This window comes from Plectropomus leopardus, chromosome 23 (genome assembly GCF_026936395.1).
Source record: "Plectropomus leopardus strain MGB_pleo_1.0 chromosome 23, ASM2693639v1, whole genome shotgun sequence".
Taxonomy (NCBI): domain Eukaryota; kingdom Metazoa; phylum Chordata; class Actinopteri; order Perciformes; family Serranidae; genus Plectropomus; species Plectropomus leopardus.
This window is the reverse complement of record NC_142198.1, coordinates 8,479,086-8,499,236: the sequence shown is the minus strand read 5'-3', so window position 1 is coordinate 8,499,236 and position 20,151 is coordinate 8,479,086. Positions and strand designations below refer to the sequence as shown.

Genomic DNA, 20,151 nt, shown 5'->3' with positions numbered 1-20,151 from the left:
TTATTATTATTATTATTATTATTATTATTATTCATTATTTTCTAATTTTGTTTGTGGGACATTTTTTTTTAAAGTTTAGAAAATTTGTGAATCAACCTAAAAAGAGGTGACATAAAAACAATCATACATACATGTTCTTCACAATTACAAAAAGGTCATCTGTTATTTACATTTGAGGAAAGAAATGAAAAATAGTAGCTCTAACTGGGTAGTACCTGTGTATGATCTTGAATAAAAACTCTTTGATTCTATTAGGAATAATATAATTATGAGGTATGAGGTGTGTGTGTGTGTGTGTGTGTGTGTGTGTGTGTGTGTGTGTGTGTGTGTGTGTGCTATTGTGGGGGTTACTGTGTTTTTTGCCAGCATCAGGTGTGAGAAATGCTGTTACAGCTGTCACTGAAACAATCCCTATTCTACTCACACATCCACCTGTGCACCCATACGTGCACACAGATGGACGCACGCACACACACACAGAGAAAGAGAAAGGGGGGTGGCGAGAGAGAGAGAACTATTTTAATTTTTCGACATTTTGAATAAAAAAAAATATATACCAAGTAAATTTGGCCTAATTATCTGAGTCATTGTCAGTTCACGCACAAAGTCACGCACGCTCACTCACTCGCTCACACGCGCTAGGTTCAATTGTACCCTACTCTCGTGCCCTTTTCTCCACCATGCATACATCAGTACAAGTCTGGACAGCCTGCCTCAGCACAGAGATGCACAGCTGACGAATCCCTCCGCCGACACACTGGCAAGTAGTCCCTAATTTATGGGATTTTGATAGATGGCAGATTAAGAGTCAGTAACACCTACTGTTTGTGCACATATAACAGCGCCCCCTTATTTCTTCTGTTTGAACGAAATTAACTAGAGATAAAAATCATGGTGTAAATTCACAATAGGTAGGGTGAATACTGGTAAAGTGGGACAAAGGATAAAGTGGGACAGTTAAGATTATTCATTTTTATCTTTACGTGTATAAACTTCCATTTCTAGAAATCAACACTGATTTCATCATACACTAGTATCTGATAGAAAAAACTTATTTGGCTATGTCATCAGTTTAAGGGTGTGGCACACCATATTCAACAACTTCAAAGTGAACAGCCTTGGTATCGAGGGCTTTGAGGTGAATAATGTTAAATTATATATATATATATATATTTTTTAATTGATCGATAGTTTGTAAATGTTATACATTTTGTTATTTGATGTTATTGTGAATCAGAATTTTTCTTCTCTCTTTATGTGTTCCTTAAAAAATAAAAAAGTGATATAATTGTGTTAAATTAAATAAATATGTTTTACCTGTCCAAAGTTGCCAATAAAAGTGTCTCAATTTGCCTGGAAAATTGTGGTTTGAGGTGACTGTGTGTTTGAGGAAGAGTCATCCATCCTGTGTTTAAGCTTTTATGCTCCATGTCGCTGGAAAATGTTACCTAATGACATTAGAAGTGCCCCAACAGTGTAATTGTTTAAAGTTAAGACATTCCCTTTCAGCTGTGCATTCCAGTAGTCTGGTTTGACTGTTTAATTTTATTTTATTGGTTTTAACTTAGGTAAAACTTTTACTTTTACCAATTTATTGGTTTTATTCTATTTTTAGATCTTTTGTTAATTATAATTAATATGTATAATCCTCTTTTAATTATATAATTTAAGTATTTAGTTTGTTTAATTTTTACATTTTCTATTAGTTCTGATTGACATGTTTTTTTGTATCTCGTATTGCTTAGTCTTCATCTTAATTATTATTATTTTATGAGGTTTTTTTTTATTCTAATTGATTTGATTCACTTTTATGGTCAGTTGACGGCTTTGTTGTGTGCCAGCAACACATACCTTGCACTTTGTGCTTCCACCTGGAATCAGTTGTGCCATATAAATAAAGTTATTTCTCCATCATAACTGAAAATGATACAGAAGGTACATTCTTAGAAAGTGTCCCACTTTACCAGTATTCACTGTAGTTATAAAAGCTTATTTTTTTGCCAAAGCACATCAGTTAAACATGCAGGTGAATAAATCACTCCATCGTGCCAAATTACACGTTTAGCGACAAAATCAAGAATTAAGAGTAGGCTACAGTTAATAGTTTCACTGGACTATTTTTTGTCAATCCAACCGGCTGGTTGGTTGGGAGAGGCGAACGCATCGGGGCGGATGTCCACCTCACTTTTCCCCGGGTGTTGTCCGCCTCCCCGGCACACACTCACGGCTGCTTCCATCTCTCCATGCAGTTCACTTCATTGTACTGACTGTGCTCATCAATTAGGCGAGAATTAAGCCGTTTTAGATGCAATAATTGTCTTCCGGATCTTCGTAGTGGACTGCAAACCGGCGGACAGAGGCGCAGATAAGTTTTGAGTGCGAGAAAGCGGACAGAAGCGAAACACAGGTACAGTGTGACTGTTATCTCGACTTCCAACTATTAACGTTACTAATGTAACGCGAGGGGTACTAGCCGCAAGCTAACAGGCTAACGTTAGCATCCCAACGACCAACTAGACTTCAGAGAGCACTTTGGAGAGGAGGGAAATGTCGCCTGATATTTATTGTTCCAGAAATTACTCAAGACCGCCCAAACTGCTACCGATTGCAGCTAAACGTCCCGAAAGAGACCGACAACTTGAGTTATAATAATTCAGGGAACGAGTTTTTTTTTGTTTTTTTTTTTTACTCGGTGCCAGCAGCAGACAGTAGCGTCAGTAGTAGTAACAGCAACGTAAGCGTGGGGAAAACAAAAGGACTTCAAAGTCTGACACACATCTCAGATGACTGTTTAGGAAAGATAGGAACATATTGATTTAGCTAGCAATAGTGGCTCCGATAAAGCACCGGGTGTATAGCTATCAACTCATGTCTTTTGTTTCATAAGTAATCTATAGAAAAAACAAGGTTTAATAGATTGTAAAATTATACTTAAAAATGAGTCCCTATATAATAATATGAGTGTACCATTACTTAAATACAAAAAACAACTACAAGGTCACTTTACACTTAGTACTGAGATCCATGAGCACATTATTAGTAACTTTAGGAATGCTATTGTCAATATGAATCAACAATGATGCACCATTAAAGGTTGAACAAGGCTACAAGTTTAGACTTATCATGTATAGTACTGTGCATACGTCTAAGACCACCATAGATTCGTTGTTTTGCCAAAGTTGTGTATATATATATATATATATATATATACATACATATATGTACATTGTCTGTTTATTTAAGATACAAACAAACATGTGCAATGCATTAACATATTAACATACCAAAAAATATTCCCTGTGTGCACTAGTTGTGTCTTGGCAAAGAGAAATAAATGAGTATGATCATAATAACCTCACTAAGGTAGCAAAGTTTAAGATGGCCTTAGACTTTTGCACAGTACTGTAGACCGAATTAAATATAGACTTAAACTCGATTAACAATGTTTAGCGGTACTTTGTATGGGTTGGTTTTGTATAGCATGATTCATGATCGTGTCAGATTTCCACACTTTGAAAGTCAATGAGCAAAAAGTTGCTTTGTAGTAATAAGAGGTTGTGAAAATGAATTACTAAGCATACGCATGTGGTTGAGCAATCCGTATTACTACAAATAGACTCTGCCTAGCCGAGTTAGCAGTTATGTATTATAGCTCTTGCAGAGCCTGCCGGTGATCGAGGCTATCGTGGCGGTGTCTGAGGCTACCATAACCCCCTGAAACTCTCTGAAAGTGAACCCGAGGCGGGATTATACATCTAAACCCCAATTGTTGATGTAGCTTTAGCGATTTCACAAAGTGAAATCCATCGAGATAAGTAGATAGAAGTATGTATGCGTTTGGATGATGTGCAGTGAAGTTGCATAGGACAGCTGTTGTAGTCTTGGGGGGCCACCGGGAGCCGCGATAGACAAAGACCCCCAGAGAGCCTCAGACACTTGTATTGTCTAGCAGAGTTTAGTAGATGCGATTGAATCTCTCGGGTTGCAAAGAGTGCCCCTCACCCTATGCAGAAGCATAACAGCTCATGTTTAATGTGCAGAGTGAGAGATTTAAGTAAACCTCGCCTGTCTGTCCTATAACTCCGCCCGTGCTTTGTTCTGGTCGTAGTTCAAGTTAGGCAACAGGAGCTGAAGTTGCTGATGTGATCGGTGAAAGAAAGCAACACTAAGCGTTAAAGAGTGCACACACTTGGTGTTAATACTGCGATCGATGTGTGATATCGGGCTTTGTTTGTGCTCGCGTGTCGTTTGTAGCCGCCCTGTGTTTGTGTACGAGCAGGGAGTGAAGTTGGGTTACTTTCTGCTGCGGAGCCGTGTCCTGAGCTGACCGTCTAGTCTTTTGTGCTGCTGTGAGACTCGCTGGCCCGGAGATACAGAGAGATACACAGGGAGAGAAAACTAGGCTTGGCCACGTAATGATATAGCTCTGATGGTTGATGACACTATAAACGAGTGTCCCCCTCGTGCACAAGGGCTCTCATGTTATCCGTGGCACGTTTTTAGCACGTTGTTTTTCACATGCTGCCACTTGTCAGCTGTGCTGTTGGATTTCCTTAGCATGCAGAAAGAGGAGTATGTGTACATGGTTTGTTAGAGATTGTGACATGATTTTTGTGATACATTTTACATCGCAGACTGGAAAATGATGTCAGGCTAAAAATAGGGCATCATATTTTGACATCTTGATGGTGAAATTGAATATGCATAGGCGGAGTATGAGGTCAGAACAGGACAAAAGCAGGCTCAGTTTTGTGTCTTTTTCACCTGTACAAAAACGTCAAGGACTGCAACTAATTATAATTTTTATTAATCTAATGTGTTGTTGCTCAAAGTGCAGCCCACAGGCCACTCAGTCACCAAAACTTTGAGCACCCCTGATCTTATGATTGATCTCTAATCGGTCTACAAAGAAAATAGTGAAAATGATCATCATCATTTACATACAGCCCAAGTTAACATATTCAGACCTTAAACTTTGTTCAAGCAGCAGTCAAAAATCTAAATACATAGCCTAGAGTTTGTGGTCATAAAAGACAAAGCAAATGAACATTTTTTAGTTAAAGAATTATGTGATTGAGTAATCTATTATTATCAATTCTAATAACCTTTGGTATTTTTTACTATGTCAACAGTTTAGGTTGCTCTGCTACTCTTAATTGTTTTGTACGGCTGCCTGAAGCAATACTCTGATTTGATATGTCAGGAAAGTGTTTCTTGAGCTGCAGATTATACTCTCAGTTTATTGTTCGATCATAAGGTTTATAAAATGTCAGAAAATAGCAAAGGATGGTCAGCCAAATCCAAACGGGACACCTTCTAAAATTCTTTAAAATATTCAGTTCACTTTCACAAAACAAAAAAAAAACCAGCAAATTTTAACAATTAAGAAGCAGAAATCGGGATATGATTGACATTTTTACTTGAAAAATGTCTTAAATTATTAATTGTTTAAATCGATGCACCTTGCCCTTCTGCCAGATCGATACCACCGATACTGACATGCAGCCATTTTACTAACCTTGTTAACTGGATTGTATGTTGGCCACAACATGACTGATTCACATAAATTAAAGTTTCTTTATTAGTGTCATTATAAAATGAAGTGTTTCTGCAGTAACATTCACTCAGTTGTGGCGCTGCAGATTTTGGTGCTACAGATTTTGGTGCCACAATATAAACACTGGCGTCCTGCTACCTTACATAAAAATAATTTTGAGTATGACAGTGAAGTATACGGACAGTTGATTTGGGTACTAAATAGCCCTCTGTTTGTGGGTTGTGCCCCCATGACATAACATTATATTATTAATTAACTGGAGTAATAAAAAAATATCTTAGTCAATCAGATTGTGTCTGTCAGAACTAAAACATGAGCCTAAATCCAGCAATAAGTCAAAGACGGATATTAGCCAAGAAATAGTGAAAAATTATATGCATTGCAGAGATACCAATTTATATCTACTGAGTGATAATGAGAGATAACGGAGTTGTTGAGAGGGAATGAGTCGTCATTCAGTAAACCAGTGTTTGGAAAATAAACTCAGCTCAAGGGAACATAACAGGATAGCTTCCAAAGTAGCAGCATAAGGTGCTGTTCTACTTTATAAGAGTGAATTGGGTTTTACAGGGTTTCAATTGAAAACAAACAGCAGCCAACGCGCTAATAAAAAACGACTCAAGTGACACTTTATGGGGGACTGAATCATACTTGAGACAGAAACGTTTTTTTTTGTTAATGAATGGTGACGTATACGTTTTGGAATTTCATTTTCTGGGTCTGCGTGTTTGTTGCAGCCATGCCCTCAGTGATGGAGCGCTCGGGGGCCGGTGTCCTGTCCAGGAGCAGAGCCAAGACTGTAACCAACGGCAACAGCCAACCACACTCTGAGGAGGAGAGCAGCGATGAAGAGCATGCCCATGGTAGACACACACACATCACACTGAAGTATTATCTACTGACTTCATCTGCATTCAATTCTCTGGCTAAGTTTTGGGGGATGATCGAGCTATTTAATGTGTGGGATTGCATGTGTAAAGTGTGCTTACAGTAAACACGCATCTCCATTGTACAGATACATCATGCCAGCTGTTCCAGTTGCATTCATTACATTGCTGCAGTGGTTCTTTCGTCCCTGCACACTGCTCTCCTCTGTGCTCCCCTCCGTCTCTCCTCCACCCCCTTCCCACTCTCTTCCATCCTTGTTATCCTCTGCCCACATACACATTTTCCTCCTCCATTCTCTCCTTTACACTCTGACTTACTGATGATCTTTCTTTTTCAAACGTTATCTCACTAAGCTCGTGGATTAAAGATGTCATATTAGTTAAAACAGTTTAAAGGGATAGGTCGCATATTTTCAACCATCGTTGTATCTAAACGTTGATACTCCACCAGATGACATAAATTATTTCATTTGCTGGAGTTTCTCTGGCTCTCCGGGCTGTTGCTGGAACTGCAGGCTGTACGGCCACATTTTCGTATGGCACGCCAACCTATGCCAGCGTCACCACATACTCAAAGGACACAGAGCCGAGCAAGAGACACACCCGCCCTTCTCTCTGTCTCCTCAACACAGACCAAAATCCGATCAAACGGTAAAACTAGGCAGTGCTTATAGAATATAATTCAAGATTATTCTACTGCGCTGCCAATTTCTGGCCTAAAATGCCCTGTTTAGCCATGATGGTGAGAGTTTGTGAACAGGAAGCGTGCGCCACACTGCTACAGAGGAAAAAAGCTGTGATCAGACAGAAAAACTGAGTAGCGCTGATCAAATATAAACCAAAATGTTGTTTCGCATATTTCTTGCCTCAAATGTTTTTAGAAACATGTTTTAGCTCACCATTCAACTGTGATCATTCAACTGCCACCATCGTTTCACATGGACCATACTACGTTACATAAGGCGCATTGCATTCTGGTAGTTGTAGGTTTTCTACCTCTAGAGCAAAGGCCCCCTCTTTCTCTGTTTTCTCTGGTCATGTAGCACCAATTTCAAAAGTATTTGCATCTTTTTACTGCAGAGACGGCCTTGTTTTATGTGAGGGCCTTCTTTATATCAGTGAAATACTCCTTTAACTGGAATGGTAAGTGAGCGTTCAGAAGGCACTTTACTACCCTGATTCCCCTGTGGATGTAGATCTGAGACTTTGGTCCTCGCCTTGGCCTCCTCCATCACTTTTCAGTCTTCCAGTCAGTCTCCATCCATCTTTCATTTTTTGCCTCCTTTTATGCCCCTTTTTTCCTTTCAACCAATCCTCTTTTTTCTTTACTCATCCTCTTCCCGTCTCCACTCCTTTCTTACCATCTTCTTCAGTTTCTATCATCCCTGTCTCCTCCCTTCCTGTCCCCCGTCCCAGAGGAAACTAATTCTTCTCTTCCTCTTCCTGGTCTCCTTCCTTCCCTGCTTCTCTCATAGTCTCTCCTCACTCGCCGCCTTCTACCCTCTTTACCACAGCACTAATTACTTAATGTCTGCCATCCGCTGTCATACTTCCCTCTCTCTTTCCCCCCATCTGTATATCTGTCACTCAGTGATGAACATGCTAAAAAAATTTCCACAATAAAAATATTTTGCATGAAGGTATCTATCATGTTTGTCGAATCTGTTGTTTTTTTCTGCTGTAAAAAGACACAAGTTATATGCTGTGACTGAAAACTTTGTGGTAACCTGATGAAACCAAACGGTTCAGAAACCCAAATGTTTACAACAATTAAGTAAATGGAACAAGCGAAGACTGAAACAGTCAGCAGTTCCTCGCTTTTAAAACCATTCGAACCACAGTAATTTCAATAGTTGATTAAAAACAGTCTCCCTGTGTGTTTCTCACAGGCTGCCAACTTGAAGATTGTTTGCAGTCTTGCAAACTAATTACACATCCCCAGGGTTTCTCACAGTGTTTTATTGTGGGGGGTGCCTCACCTCGCCTGAACTAAAAAGCACTTCTGCTAAAGAGCTTTTTTTTTTTTTAAAGATGTAATATTAGGCTTATTAAGTGTCATGGAAAATAAGCAATGGCACTACTTTACACAGCAAAGGCAGTGTGTTCAAAAGTAGAGACGATTGTTTAAACATCATCTTGTATGACTGCATTAATAGTGAGATGAAATGTGTCAGGATCTGCCTGATTCAGATTGGCTAGCCATTCACTGATTGATCACATCACATGTTCGGTCAGCAGTAATTAATCAGAGAAGCATGTCAACTACAAAAAAAAAGGTCGAAACAAACAGCCCAATCAATCTCAGTCAAGTTCTTGGCTGTCCTTGGTTTCACAAATAAACATCAAGACTTGTCAGAGGGTTTTAGCCACCGTTATGCAGTTATCTGGCTTTTGTTATGCACCGTTCATCTGTTTTTAACAACAAAATGAGGCACCACGTGAGCCAGTAATCAGCGTTTAACTGACAGAATTGGGAAGAATGCGTTCAGGTGACTGATGCGCTGACAGGAGTAAAAAAGGAAGTAGTCTGTGTAAGGAGGCAGGAGTGGTTCATTAGTCACAAAATACAGGAAACTGATGTTTGGAAATGTGTAAAACCCAGCATAATTTGAACTGGTTTAATGTACATATTCACCATGTTCTTTTTCCTAAACATAGCCTACATAACTCTACTTGCCTAAACCTTACTTTTGTTATTTTAAGTTTAAGTGTGTAACTTTATTTGTGGGGCGCTAATTCGTTATATATACTAGCTGCTTTAAGTGATATACGAAGCGTTGTATGAGAATTCATTAGTTTTGTGAGTGTTTGGCATATTTGTAAATAGATGTTTTTCTCACAAACTACAAGGACTGAATTAGCTCAGATTAAAGAAGTATTTCACCAATATTAAAAGGGCCCTCACATAAAACTAGGCCTTGTATGCAATAAAAAGATGCAAATACTTTTAAAATTGGTACTATGTGACCAAAGAAGAAAGAGAAAAAGGGTGCTTTTGCTCAAGAGGTAGAAAACATACAACTACCAGAATGCAACACACCTTAGTGCTCCTGCTAGTGAGTAATGGAGCAAAGTCTACCACAGTGAATCTACACAAACTACCCACATTGTTCTGATACAAAACAGGTTGAAAACCTGCGAAGTATCCCTTTAAGTAGGCTGCAACTATTATTTGCTCATGTCAGATATTTAATCAATATCTTGGCAATTACACACCTTGGATCAGGCTCGGTATTGGCACATACACAATGTTAATGGACTCAGATTGGGATCAGGGCCAAAAAAAATATTGATCGAGACATCCCTATTGGATAATGATCGAGATAATACAGTAATCTGTCTCTGAAAAAAAAGAAGTAACCTGGCTGTAAGTCCACTTCTAACAGGCTTTGCTATCACAAATGCAGAGCCTTAATAGAATAAACTATTAGTGAAGCCTGTTAGAGAGCAGAGCATGTACTAAATGGAAGATAATTATCGCACTTAGTTATTTACTCTGACACACCAGAGATGACTCTCCTTCTGTCTTTCCTATTATCTGTCTTCCTCCAATCCAGTCTGTCCTGCTCTGCAACTTTTTGGGAAATGCACGGGAACGCTCGTCCCTCATCCTCCTACAGAAAACTCATGTTGGTCTCGTGTGTGTCTCCCTCTGTCTCTCTCTCTACAGACAGCATGATCAGAGTGGGAGGAGACTACCAGGCTCAGATCCCAGAGTTCAAACCAGGTAAGCTGAGAGAGGAAAGCACAAGAGAAAGGGAGATGACAGAGACGAGTTAAAAAGGGAGATGAATAGAGAGAGAGCGAGGGGGAGACATGGAGGTGAGGAGGAATGTGGATGACATTGAAATGGAGGAAGGAGGGGGATGCAGATGATGAGAGGAATGAAGGACAAATGACCAGTTAGTGTCGTCCGGTCTCTTCAGGAAATAGAGAGAAAAAATTGCAAAGGTTGTCCGTGTTCAGTAATAGGAATTACAAAAATAGTGACGCTTAACAAAAGAGCGATGCTGCCTCCACACAGAATGGATTGACAGACTTTTTAAAAAATGTGTTCAATAATTCTGCACTAGTAATGACACCGTGCAGTGAAAGGTTTCTTTTGAGGTAGGTGTCAAGTCGCTCTGCAATATTCAAACTCTTTATTTAATTAATCATATAGGCTTCATCATTTTTTTCTGTCATTCAGAGCAGTTTGTAGTGATGTTGAACCAGAACAAAGCAAGGTTGTCACCCTGGATTTTGTTTTGTTTGTTTGAATCCAATTTAACGAGGAATAAAAAAAAAAAAAGTTTTAAGAAATTGAAATTGGGCTTATTAAAACACCAGTACCTTGTTTGAGGAGTGGTAGATGAAAAGTGGCTGAGCGCTGGGAAAACATCATGGATGAAGTTGCTCCACAGCCATCAGATCGCTCCAGATGAGGGGAGAAGCAGGGAAAGCAGTCTCTCATTTAACATCTGGATTTTGGCAGGTGTTGAATTCCCAAAGCGGCTGACGTGTCGATCGTTTCCCCCGCTAACAAGGTGGTAGCCAAAGATGGAGCCTAGACAGGAGAAGACATTGAGGGGGAGGAAGAAGGCACATGTTAATATGAAGTTTGCAAAGTAGACGATCAAGTAGATGAGAGGGAAGGAAAAAAAAATGGAGATGAAAGAAAAGGAGGTGGGGGAGAAATAAAAGAGGGATTCAATACATGTGTGACCTCAAATATTATATGGATTTAACTACTAATTATTTCTATTTAGTGCTAAAAAAGACACTAAAAAAATATCCCTGTGGGTTCTCATTACCAGACAGTCCAACCCGCTACAATGAGAAGGACCAGAGGAGCATGCTGGTCTGGTGTCCCAACAGTCAGCTTTCTGATGCAATGTGTAAGCTCAGCCCACACACACTCACACACACACACACACACACACACACACACACACACACACACACACACACACACACACACACACACACACACACACACGCTTGCACAAAGCTACCCACCTCACTTTACATTCAACGTTGCAAGCCCAACAGTGTGACCTTCACTTTACCGGTTATATGCTGACAAGAGAATAGCGATTAAAACTTTGATTCTGTGTGTTTTCTTCTGTGCACTCATTTTCTCTGACTCTCTTGCCCTCTTTGTCTTCATCTCTTTCATTCTCTTTATCTATTTTTCTTGCACTGTGTCTTCTCATCTTAAACGGATATTTCCTCTATTTTTAACCATTTATTTCTCTCTTCATATCCCAGTGGACGAGTACATCCTGATGGCTAAAGAGAAACACGGATACAACATGGAGCAGGTATGATGGACCGCAAATTTACGTACAGCAAACGACATTTTCACACATCAAAATGTATCAGATGAAACACTTTTCTCTTTGTGTCTGTCTCCTCTGACTTACCGCTGTCCCTTCTTGCCTGACCCTGGCTTCGTCCTCTGTCTTCTTTCAGGCTCTGGGCATGTTGTTATGGCACAAGCACGACGTGGAGCGCTCGCTCGCCGACCTGGCCAACTTCACCCCCTTCCCAGACGAGTGGACAGTGGAGGATAAAGTGCTGTTTGAGCAGGCCTTCAGCTTCCACGGCAAGAGCTTCCACCGCATCCAGCAGATGGTGAGAGACTGGGGAGAAAAACACACACACTTGAAAAGAGTATTTAGTAAACAATTCAATGTAATTTTTCGAATTTGACACTCAATTAATTGATTGGCTTGTTTGTGTTTAGCTTCCAGACAAGCTGATCTCCAGCCTGGTGAAGTACTACTACAGCTGGAAGAAGACCAGGACCAGGACCTCCGTCATGGACCGACAGGCCAGGAGGCTGGTCAGCAAGAGAGAGAAAGATGACAGGTAGGAGATCCCATGAAACTTTAATGATCCCCTGAAGGGGAGCGAGACAGGCGGAGAGACGGACAGAATGAATATTGGAGGAAGCAGTGAGCAGGGAGGAAACATGAAGTTGTCAGAAAGTGCTCCTCTGAGAAGTGACATTTACAAAGCTCCGCTGTCAAATGACACTCGATAATCATGTTGTCCCGGGAAACAAAGAGTCCCATCGTGAATAGAAATGAGATACTCTGATATTATTTTGTTTTTAGTTGACATTTTTGAACATATTAGAAATATTTATGATGAAATAGTTTTAATTTATACAAATGGAAGGGACAAAGCTTAACCATGGGTGTGTTAAGTTACTTTCATGCCTCTGTGCTGGCAGTAGCCATGGCATTATGTTTTTAGGTTGTCCGTCCATCCGTCCCATTCTCGTGAAAGCAATATCTCAAGAAAGCCTTGAGGCAATTTCTTAAAATTTGGCACAAATATCTACTTCCACTCAACTATGAACTGATTAAATTTTTGTGTTCAAAGGTCCCAGACCTCATCCGTCTTGTTTTTGTAAATCCAGTATCTCAAGAACACCTTGTGGGAATTTCATCAAATTTGGCACAAACGTCCACTTGGACTCCAGAATGAAGTCTTTGGAAGATGGTGGTCCAAGGTCACTGTGACCTCATTAAAACACGTTTGAAGCCATAACTCAAGAGTTCATACGCCAATTGTGACAAACGTCTGCACAAATATCTAATAGGATATGATGGTAAAGTTCTGATATTTTGTGACATCAAATGGTCAAACGTCATCTTTACTGTGACATCATAATGCTCACCATTATTGGCCATTATTCGACATCATATCTCAGGAACCGAAGGGGAGATATCTGATCAGATACTGAAATGGTGACACCTGTCTTGCTGGTGCTCACCCTGAAACTGTGCTGCAATTTGACTGACTCAACTGCAAGGCGGTAATTCTGTTTTTCTCTTCTTGTAGTAACGATGAGATTGAGGAAGGAGACCCTGGAAGTGACAGTGACTTTGAGATCGACACTAAAAAAGAGGTGAGTAATAACAAACCCAGCAGTGGTCGTTTGACTCACAGTAAGTGTTTGTGCATGCTTATCTAAGCACATTCTCTGTGTTTTATTAGTTATGACTTGCCTGAGGAGATCAGCCTAGCCAAATCGATGCTTTTTCTATTCTTCAATTTCAACTTCATTTATTATACATAAATGTTATGCCGCCCTCTTGAATTGCTGTCGTAAAAAAAAAAAAGAAGAAGAAAAAAAAGGTCTCATTCTGATAGATGTTTCCGACATTTGTGTGACTTCTCCGTCCACACAGGCCGTGAAACAAAACCCCAACAGCGCCAACCCAGACAAGGCGACCCCCAGTCGCTCTGGGCCGGTGAAGAAAGAAAACATCGGGGCGCAGTACCGCCACCACCCGCTCAGAGCTCGCCGCAGGCCACCCAAAGGCATGCACCTGGAGCAGGCAGACATCATGTCGGTGTCAGCCTCCCATGATGCCGGGGTGTTGACTATACGACAGCTGGACGCGCAGTTGGTGTCACTCAAGAGACAGGTATGTATGAGTCATTTCGCTTTACGTGGCATCTTTTGTCAAGTGAACGAGAAAATGCCCTTAAAATAAACTGAGGATCCAAAAGCTCCTCTGGGGGCACTTTTTTGAACAGCAACAGGATTTGAATGACTATAACTATGTATCTGCCAAAAAAGGTGAAAATTTAACACCTCCTCCAGCTTTATGGAGCAATAATATATTAATAAATTGTCGCCTTTTTATGTGACAAATAATGAATTCTGTCCCAGCGAGGAGTTCATTTGTTTGTTACTGTTAGTACGAACATTTCACAAGCAGGTTCCAACAATAGAAAATGAAGATTTGCTCCAAGAAACCATAAACTTACCACGCTGTCCCTTCTCTTTCCTCCCCTACACCTTTTCTCTCAGGTTCAGTCCATTAAACAGAACAACAGTAGTCTGAAACAAAGCTTAAGTGAAGGTCTCGACACTTACAAACCTGCTGAGGTAAGTGTTTTTTTGTAAAGCTCTCTTTTTTTTCCCACCCTTACATCCTTCATCTTTCCCCCTCTTTGATTTTTGTTTGCTGCCTGAATTCACTTCTGTTCATCTTTGATCACTCTTCAGTTTGTCCCTCCTCTCCCTCATTTCTTCACCCTGCACTTACCCCCGACTCCCTCCAGATATTATTTCACCCCTTGTGGGACTGAGATTAGTCTTAATCTGCCCTTTTCTGTCTTGCTGTCATTTTCACCCCTCTCTCCTTTTATTTTTTTACCTCCTCCCTCCCTTGTTCTCTAATCTCTCCCCTTCCTCTCTGTCAGCCTGCCCCTAAGATGAACTCTCGTTGGACCACAGAGGAGCAGCTCCTGGCTGTGCAGGGTGAGTTAAGGCTGCAGCATCATCTTCCTCCCCTCTTATGGAGTCACCTCAGGTTAAGGGTGCTCCTCTTTCTACCTCACACTCACAGGCTGAAGTTAGACACATTAATATTCATATTTTTCGACACAGAGAAACTGCCATGTCAGTACTGTAAAAGCACAACACTGACAGACGCAGTCCAGGAGATATCCAGATGAAAATATAACTGAATCAGCCTCTGTGGACAATCCTAAATCTGCTTAATGTGGGAAAGCTAGATAAGTCACATTTACATTTTTAAGTTATCTCTCTGCTGAGGTTGAACTGTATTTCCGTATTATTCCCTCTGTAGTGGGCTCAAATTATCCTAGAATGCAGCATAACTAAGTGTACGAAGGTGGACAAGTACCAGAAGATAAACCAGATAAATGGCTTATTCTGTGACAGAATGATAATTTTACCATCCGACACGTGACCGTAAAATTCCACGTCCGGCTCGTAAGTCTAGCAACTCACTTGCTTCAAGGGAGCCACCTCGCTTCTTTCTCATCTGATGCGTCATACAGATCTGTCACTGTTCACAGTTCAGTGGACAGTTTGCTGCAAGTTTGAGAGCAAAGTGGATAAAACGGGGTCGTTCTTAATGACAAATAACTTTAGCCTCCGTTGTTATTTGCTAACTTCTCATAAAGAAAACAGTTTGTAAAGGGGCGATTAAATTAACTTTGGGCGAGTAGATTTGTGACCCACTCGCCTGGCAGAGCAAGTGAAACTCATTCATTTTGGCCCCTGCCATTTGCAGGCATTATGTGTTTCTATGTATGTCTCATTATTGTACTGCCCTTCGTAAAATCACGCAGCTGAAATAAAGACGAACTACTGCGGCTCAGATTCCAGCTGTGAGTTAAATTAACTAAAGTAAAGCAGCTACTGTTCCAAATCACTGTCCGCAGCACTTTGTCAATTACAGAGACACTGTTGACTCATACAGGAGCGTTCACGGCTGACGAGGATCTGCATTGTCTGTTGACACAGACGCAGAGCTCTGCATGCCACTACAACCAACAGCCCAAATTGGTGTTAAGTTCTGAATGACCGATGCGAAATCGGACGCATTTTGCTGCGATAAAGTAGGAACTATGCAGCTGCTGTCAGTGTGCATTTGAGCACAGCGTTTAACCCCCATCAGCTGCAGCTGTGTAAGAGAAAGAAGACACGAATGTGTGCGCATGATCGAGAGTAAAGCAGGACAGGCCGGGGAAAGAGCAGGTGCACTCAGCCAGCCGACCTCAGATGAAGGTTAACAGAAAACGCACGCATCAACAAGCCCGCTCACTACATTCACTCCTCCTGTCTCTCCTCTCACACACGCTGCTCAGAGAGACGCCGTTTCTGTAGCCAGTCAATTGCTGCTGTTGTTGTTTTTTTTAAACTCTTTTGGAGGGCATGTTTTCTTTAAAAGTTTTGGCAATTTTTTGGGAAAACACTAACACTTAATAATTTTTAATGAAAGACATGTTTTTATTTTTGTTGGGGTTTTTTTATATGCTGAAACTACACTGCTTATCAAAGCCACAATCTGTAAAAACAGAAATTATTGCATTTTCTAATTTCTGACAGTTCTTGAACACATCAGAGACACTGAAATTATGTTTAAATAGAGTTTGAATCTTGAATGTTTGAAATTCGCTGGGCAAGTGTGGCATGAAAACAAAAAATTGGGGGGCCCTTGAAAAGTCATGGAAAACTCTTGAAATTGTGTCCATGAAAATGAGTGAGAAACCTGGATTTTGTTGGTTTTTTTTTTTCAACTTGTCTCTTTCTTCCTGTCTCCTCTCCAGCTATCCGTCGCTATGGTAAAGACTTCACAGCCATCGCTGAGGTGATCGGGACCAAGACACCAGCTCAGGTGAACCCCCTCAAATCTTCGAGATCCCCTGTGTTATTCTGACCTCAGTCAAACCCTCCATCCATCCAGCTGTTCACTCTCTGTGAGCTGCCCATCAGATTTTCATCTCCTCTCCATCTCCCTCAGCCCTCAGTCTAGATAGGCATTTTAATTTATAGGATAATCAGAATCTCCATCATCCCTCCTTTCATTTGTCTACTGACCTCCAGTCTCCGCCTCCGTGTCCTTGAACGCAGCACATCTCTCTCTGCCATCCCTCACTTTTTTTCTCTCCCGTCTCCGCTCATCTGTTCAGGTGAGCTCCTTCTTCGTGAGCTACCGGCGAAGGTTCAACCTGGACGAGGTGCTGAGGGAGTGGGCTGCCGAGCAGGTGGCCACCAACAGAGACCAGAGGGACCCCAGGAGGAGCAGCGAGGAGATGACAGCTGCTGCAGATGGAGGAGCCGAGGAGGACGAGGTGAGCCGTGACAGAGGACATAAGGAGCACCATTAGTTATTCACAGTTGCTAATCTTGCAAAGCATCGTTCAGAACAGAACCGTTTAAATCAAGGAAGCTGCCTTAACAAGTCAGTCAAAAGTCTCCCTTCTGCAACACAGAGGGAGCTGATCCAGCCTGAGAAAGGGTTAATGATGCTCTGAAAGTAAGCTGGAGGTGCACAAATCTTCTCAAAAGCAGAGCCAAAGTGAGCGGTTTATCAAGCAAGCAACATGTTGCAGATGCACAAAGCTTCGTGGGGAAAAACTGAATCTGCATCTCATCATAGGAAGAGGCGTGAAACTTATAAAGGATAAAAACCAGTTAGGAGTAAAAAACTACAGCCTGTCATAATGGAAAAATGGTTTAACTTAGAGGAGGAATGAAAGCTAGAACTCCACATCATGGTTGTAACAGCAGTTTTGAGGCTCATTAGTGCTTAATTGCCATACAACACACGTAGAAGAGTAGAACTTGATAAAAAAGTCTGCGTCATTAACAAGAGCTTCAACTAAATGCTGAATCACAGAGCTCGCGTCTACTGCGGCACATCTTAAAGTGTCTGCTCTTGATGACTGAAATAGATGAAACCACCGCGGCTCCTGAGTATTCTGAACAGAAGGAGCAGGTGGTCGTAATATTTAGTGCTCTGGTGTGTCTTAAGCTGAATGTGTCTCTTCTTCATCACAGCGCCAACATGACATCTGTCTCTGTTCACTTTCCCCTCTTTTTCCTTTAACCCTCTGAGGCCTGGATCGACATCACTTTTCTTTGCGCTGCGTTCAGAAGCCCTCACAAGTTCAAAATATGGGGAAAAAGGCGAAGAGCAACTTGGCAAGAAGTGCTCAGCAAATTGCAAGAAATTACTAGATTTGGAAATGATTTTTTAAAAGTTAAGGAATAATGTCCCCAAAAGCATATTTATTTTAAACAGAATTATTATTTTTAAGCACTTTTTAAGTCATTACCTTTTTTTTTTTTACCCTCCCCCTCTTATTTTCTTGGTAATTTCTTCTCTTTTGCAATATTTATTTGCTGATTTTTGGTTCATTTCTTCCTAAATATCCCACAGCCTTTGCCTTTTTTTAAAAAAATCAAGCCAATTTGCACAGGTTTCAAAGGGTTAACTCTCCTCTCTCTACCTTGTCCCTCTTTTTTGTTTTCTCCCAACTGTCTGTCTTCTTATCTCACTTCATCTGCTGTTGTTGCACTGTTTACCCTCCACCTCCTCACCTCCATCTCTGCCTCCTCCCTCCCCTCAGGTCAAAATGGAGGACTCTCCCTCGGATGTCGCCGGCGGCTCCTCACCTCCGTCCTCCACCCAGACTCCCTCCTCCCTTTCCCAGCCTCCTCCGCTGCTGCGCCCCGCGCCTCCCTCGGCTCCGCCCAGCCTGCTCCGTCAGCCTCCTCCTCTGCAGACGCGCCCGCTCCAGAACCGAGCGCCCCACAACCACCCTCCGCCTCCTCTCATCCGGCCCGCCGTGACCACCTCGTCCTCCTCCAGCGGGAGCTCCAGCCTGAGGGCCTCACCTCCCAGCTCCTCCTCTGCTGCAGGGCAGATGCCTCCGTCGCTGGTCGGCCTCAAAGTGGAGCAGCCCAACTCACACTGATACACACACACACACACACACATACACACACACACACACACACACACACACACACAGGAAGAGAAACACACACAAACACACAGAAATTAGCATGCAAGCAAACACACAAACACTCCTCAGAGAAAATTCATTCACCCTGTAACTCCGTCATTCCTAGCCTTTGTTCCCGGGACCATCACATGACCACATGACCACATGACCACATGACCACATGACCCACTGAACATGCTCAGGTCCCTACGGTGACATCACAGCTCCCTAAAATACAGGAAGAGTGTGAGGACTGCCCCGCAGGTCCACTTAGTAAGGCAGTGGCCTGAAGCCCCTTTACTGTTAACAAACACCTACCTCCAGACCATCTTCCTCTAACACACACACACACACACACACACACACACACACACACACACACACACACACAAAGCTAGGAACTCAAAACAAACACTACCTGCACACACACAAACACCTCTGCAAAAACAACACAAAAAGAGACACTGGATCATCAAGCTGTTGAAAAAAAAGCCATGACCACCAAGAACGAAACCCACCTGCTCGTTTCCATGGCAACTGCTGAACATCTGGATTGCGGAGGAGTGCGGTTGAACACACACACACACACACACACACTAAATATATATATCTATCTATACTGTAGGTTCCACTGGGCAGGTACAAGTCAGCCAAACAACCTTCAGGAAAATCAAATAATGAAAAGACGAGAAGGTCAGAAGGAGAAGAGTTTCCCCACACGTGAGCCAAATCTGCTGCTCCTGAGAGGTCACGTAGATTTAGAAAGGAGACGATGTGAAGAAGCCTTTTTCCTACAGCTTTGCTTTAAAACCCTCAGAGGAGCGAGAAAGGTACTTTTGCAAAGAAACAAGGCTTCGTACTGGAAGCTGAGCTATGAGTTTACTGTTATGGCTTTTAATAGTTGAAGCTGTGGGTTCAAAAATGAAAAAAAAGAAAAGAAGAGTCTCTCTCTTCTCTCATAGCCATGTATTATTAGTATTAACTGGAGTGATGTTTTCCCTTTTTTTTGACTAGACTTTTAAAGTGAGCCCTAGGTAGGCAGGTAGTTCTTGTAAGTAGATTAGACAGTGTATACTTTATTATTATGATGATGATTATTGAGTGAGCACTAAGGAGAAAAAGAGCCTTTTTAACACACGTGACTGGACTTTGTCTCACATTTCAAGAAGCCACAGCTTGTTTCTCACTGGCTCGGTGTTGATGTCCTCACTGCTTTACTGTCTCGTTACTTTGGAGGAATATTTTCAGTCGTCAACCGCTAACACTGGTCGCCGAGGAGAGCAGCTGAACTAAACATTAGCCTCTGAGGAAAACGTGCAGAGGACAGACTTTTAAAGCAGATTTAAGTGAGGGGTAACCTGACTTTCCTGACCTCTGATACACTGAGAATAAAATGCCATTGCTTTAGACGTTTATTGTAAATTGGCATGTCTTCTA

The 20,151-nt window shown here is 41.6% G+C and overlaps 1 protein-coding gene and 1 long non-coding RNA gene across 2 annotated transcripts; one reads left to right on the top strand and one right to left on the bottom strand.

Annotated features, from left to right (window-relative positions):
• The first annotated feature begins 2,181 nt into the window (after nt 1–2,181).
• rcor2 (REST corepressor 2) lies at nt 2,182–19,091 on the top strand. Its single transcript, XM_042512534.2, has 14 exons — nt 2,182–2,407; nt 6,295–6,420; nt 10,115–10,171; nt 11,241–11,321; nt 11,695–11,747; nt 11,899–12,060; nt 12,173–12,297; nt 13,279–13,345; nt 13,629–13,868; nt 14,258–14,335; nt 14,653–14,710; nt 16,531–16,598; nt 16,894–17,055; nt 18,337–19,091. Exons 2-14 carry the CDS (start codon nt 6,297–6,299, stop codon nt 18,682–18,684), a joined length of 1,623 nt encoding a protein of 540 aa, XP_042368468.1. The 5' UTR covers nt 2,182–2,407; nt 6,295–6,296; the 3' UTR covers nt 18,685–19,091.
• On the bottom strand, nt 10,573–18,407 carry LOC148185639 (uncharacterized). Its single transcript, XR_015775703.1, has 4 exons — nt 18,308–18,407; nt 16,802–17,026; nt 11,850–12,068; nt 10,573–10,990 (listed from the first exon to the last, which is right to left on the bottom strand). It is a non-coding gene; the product is annotated as an uncharacterized LOC148185639 (long non-coding RNA).
• Nucleotides 19,092–20,151: the final 1,060 nt, after the last annotated feature.

Coding starts and splice junctions, on each gene's coding strand:
- rcor2 (XM_042512534.2), top strand. CDS start 6,297: ATGCCCTCAGTGATGGAGCGCTCGGGGGCCGGTGTCCTGTCCAGGAGC. Junction 11,322..11,694: donor TCAGCTTTCTGATGCAATGT/GTAAGCTCAGCC, acceptor TTCATATCCCAG/TGGACGAGTACATCCTGATG. Junction 11,748..11,898: donor ACGGATACAACATGGAGCAG/GTATGATGGACC, acceptor GTCTTCTTTCAG/GCTCTGGGCATGTTGTTATG.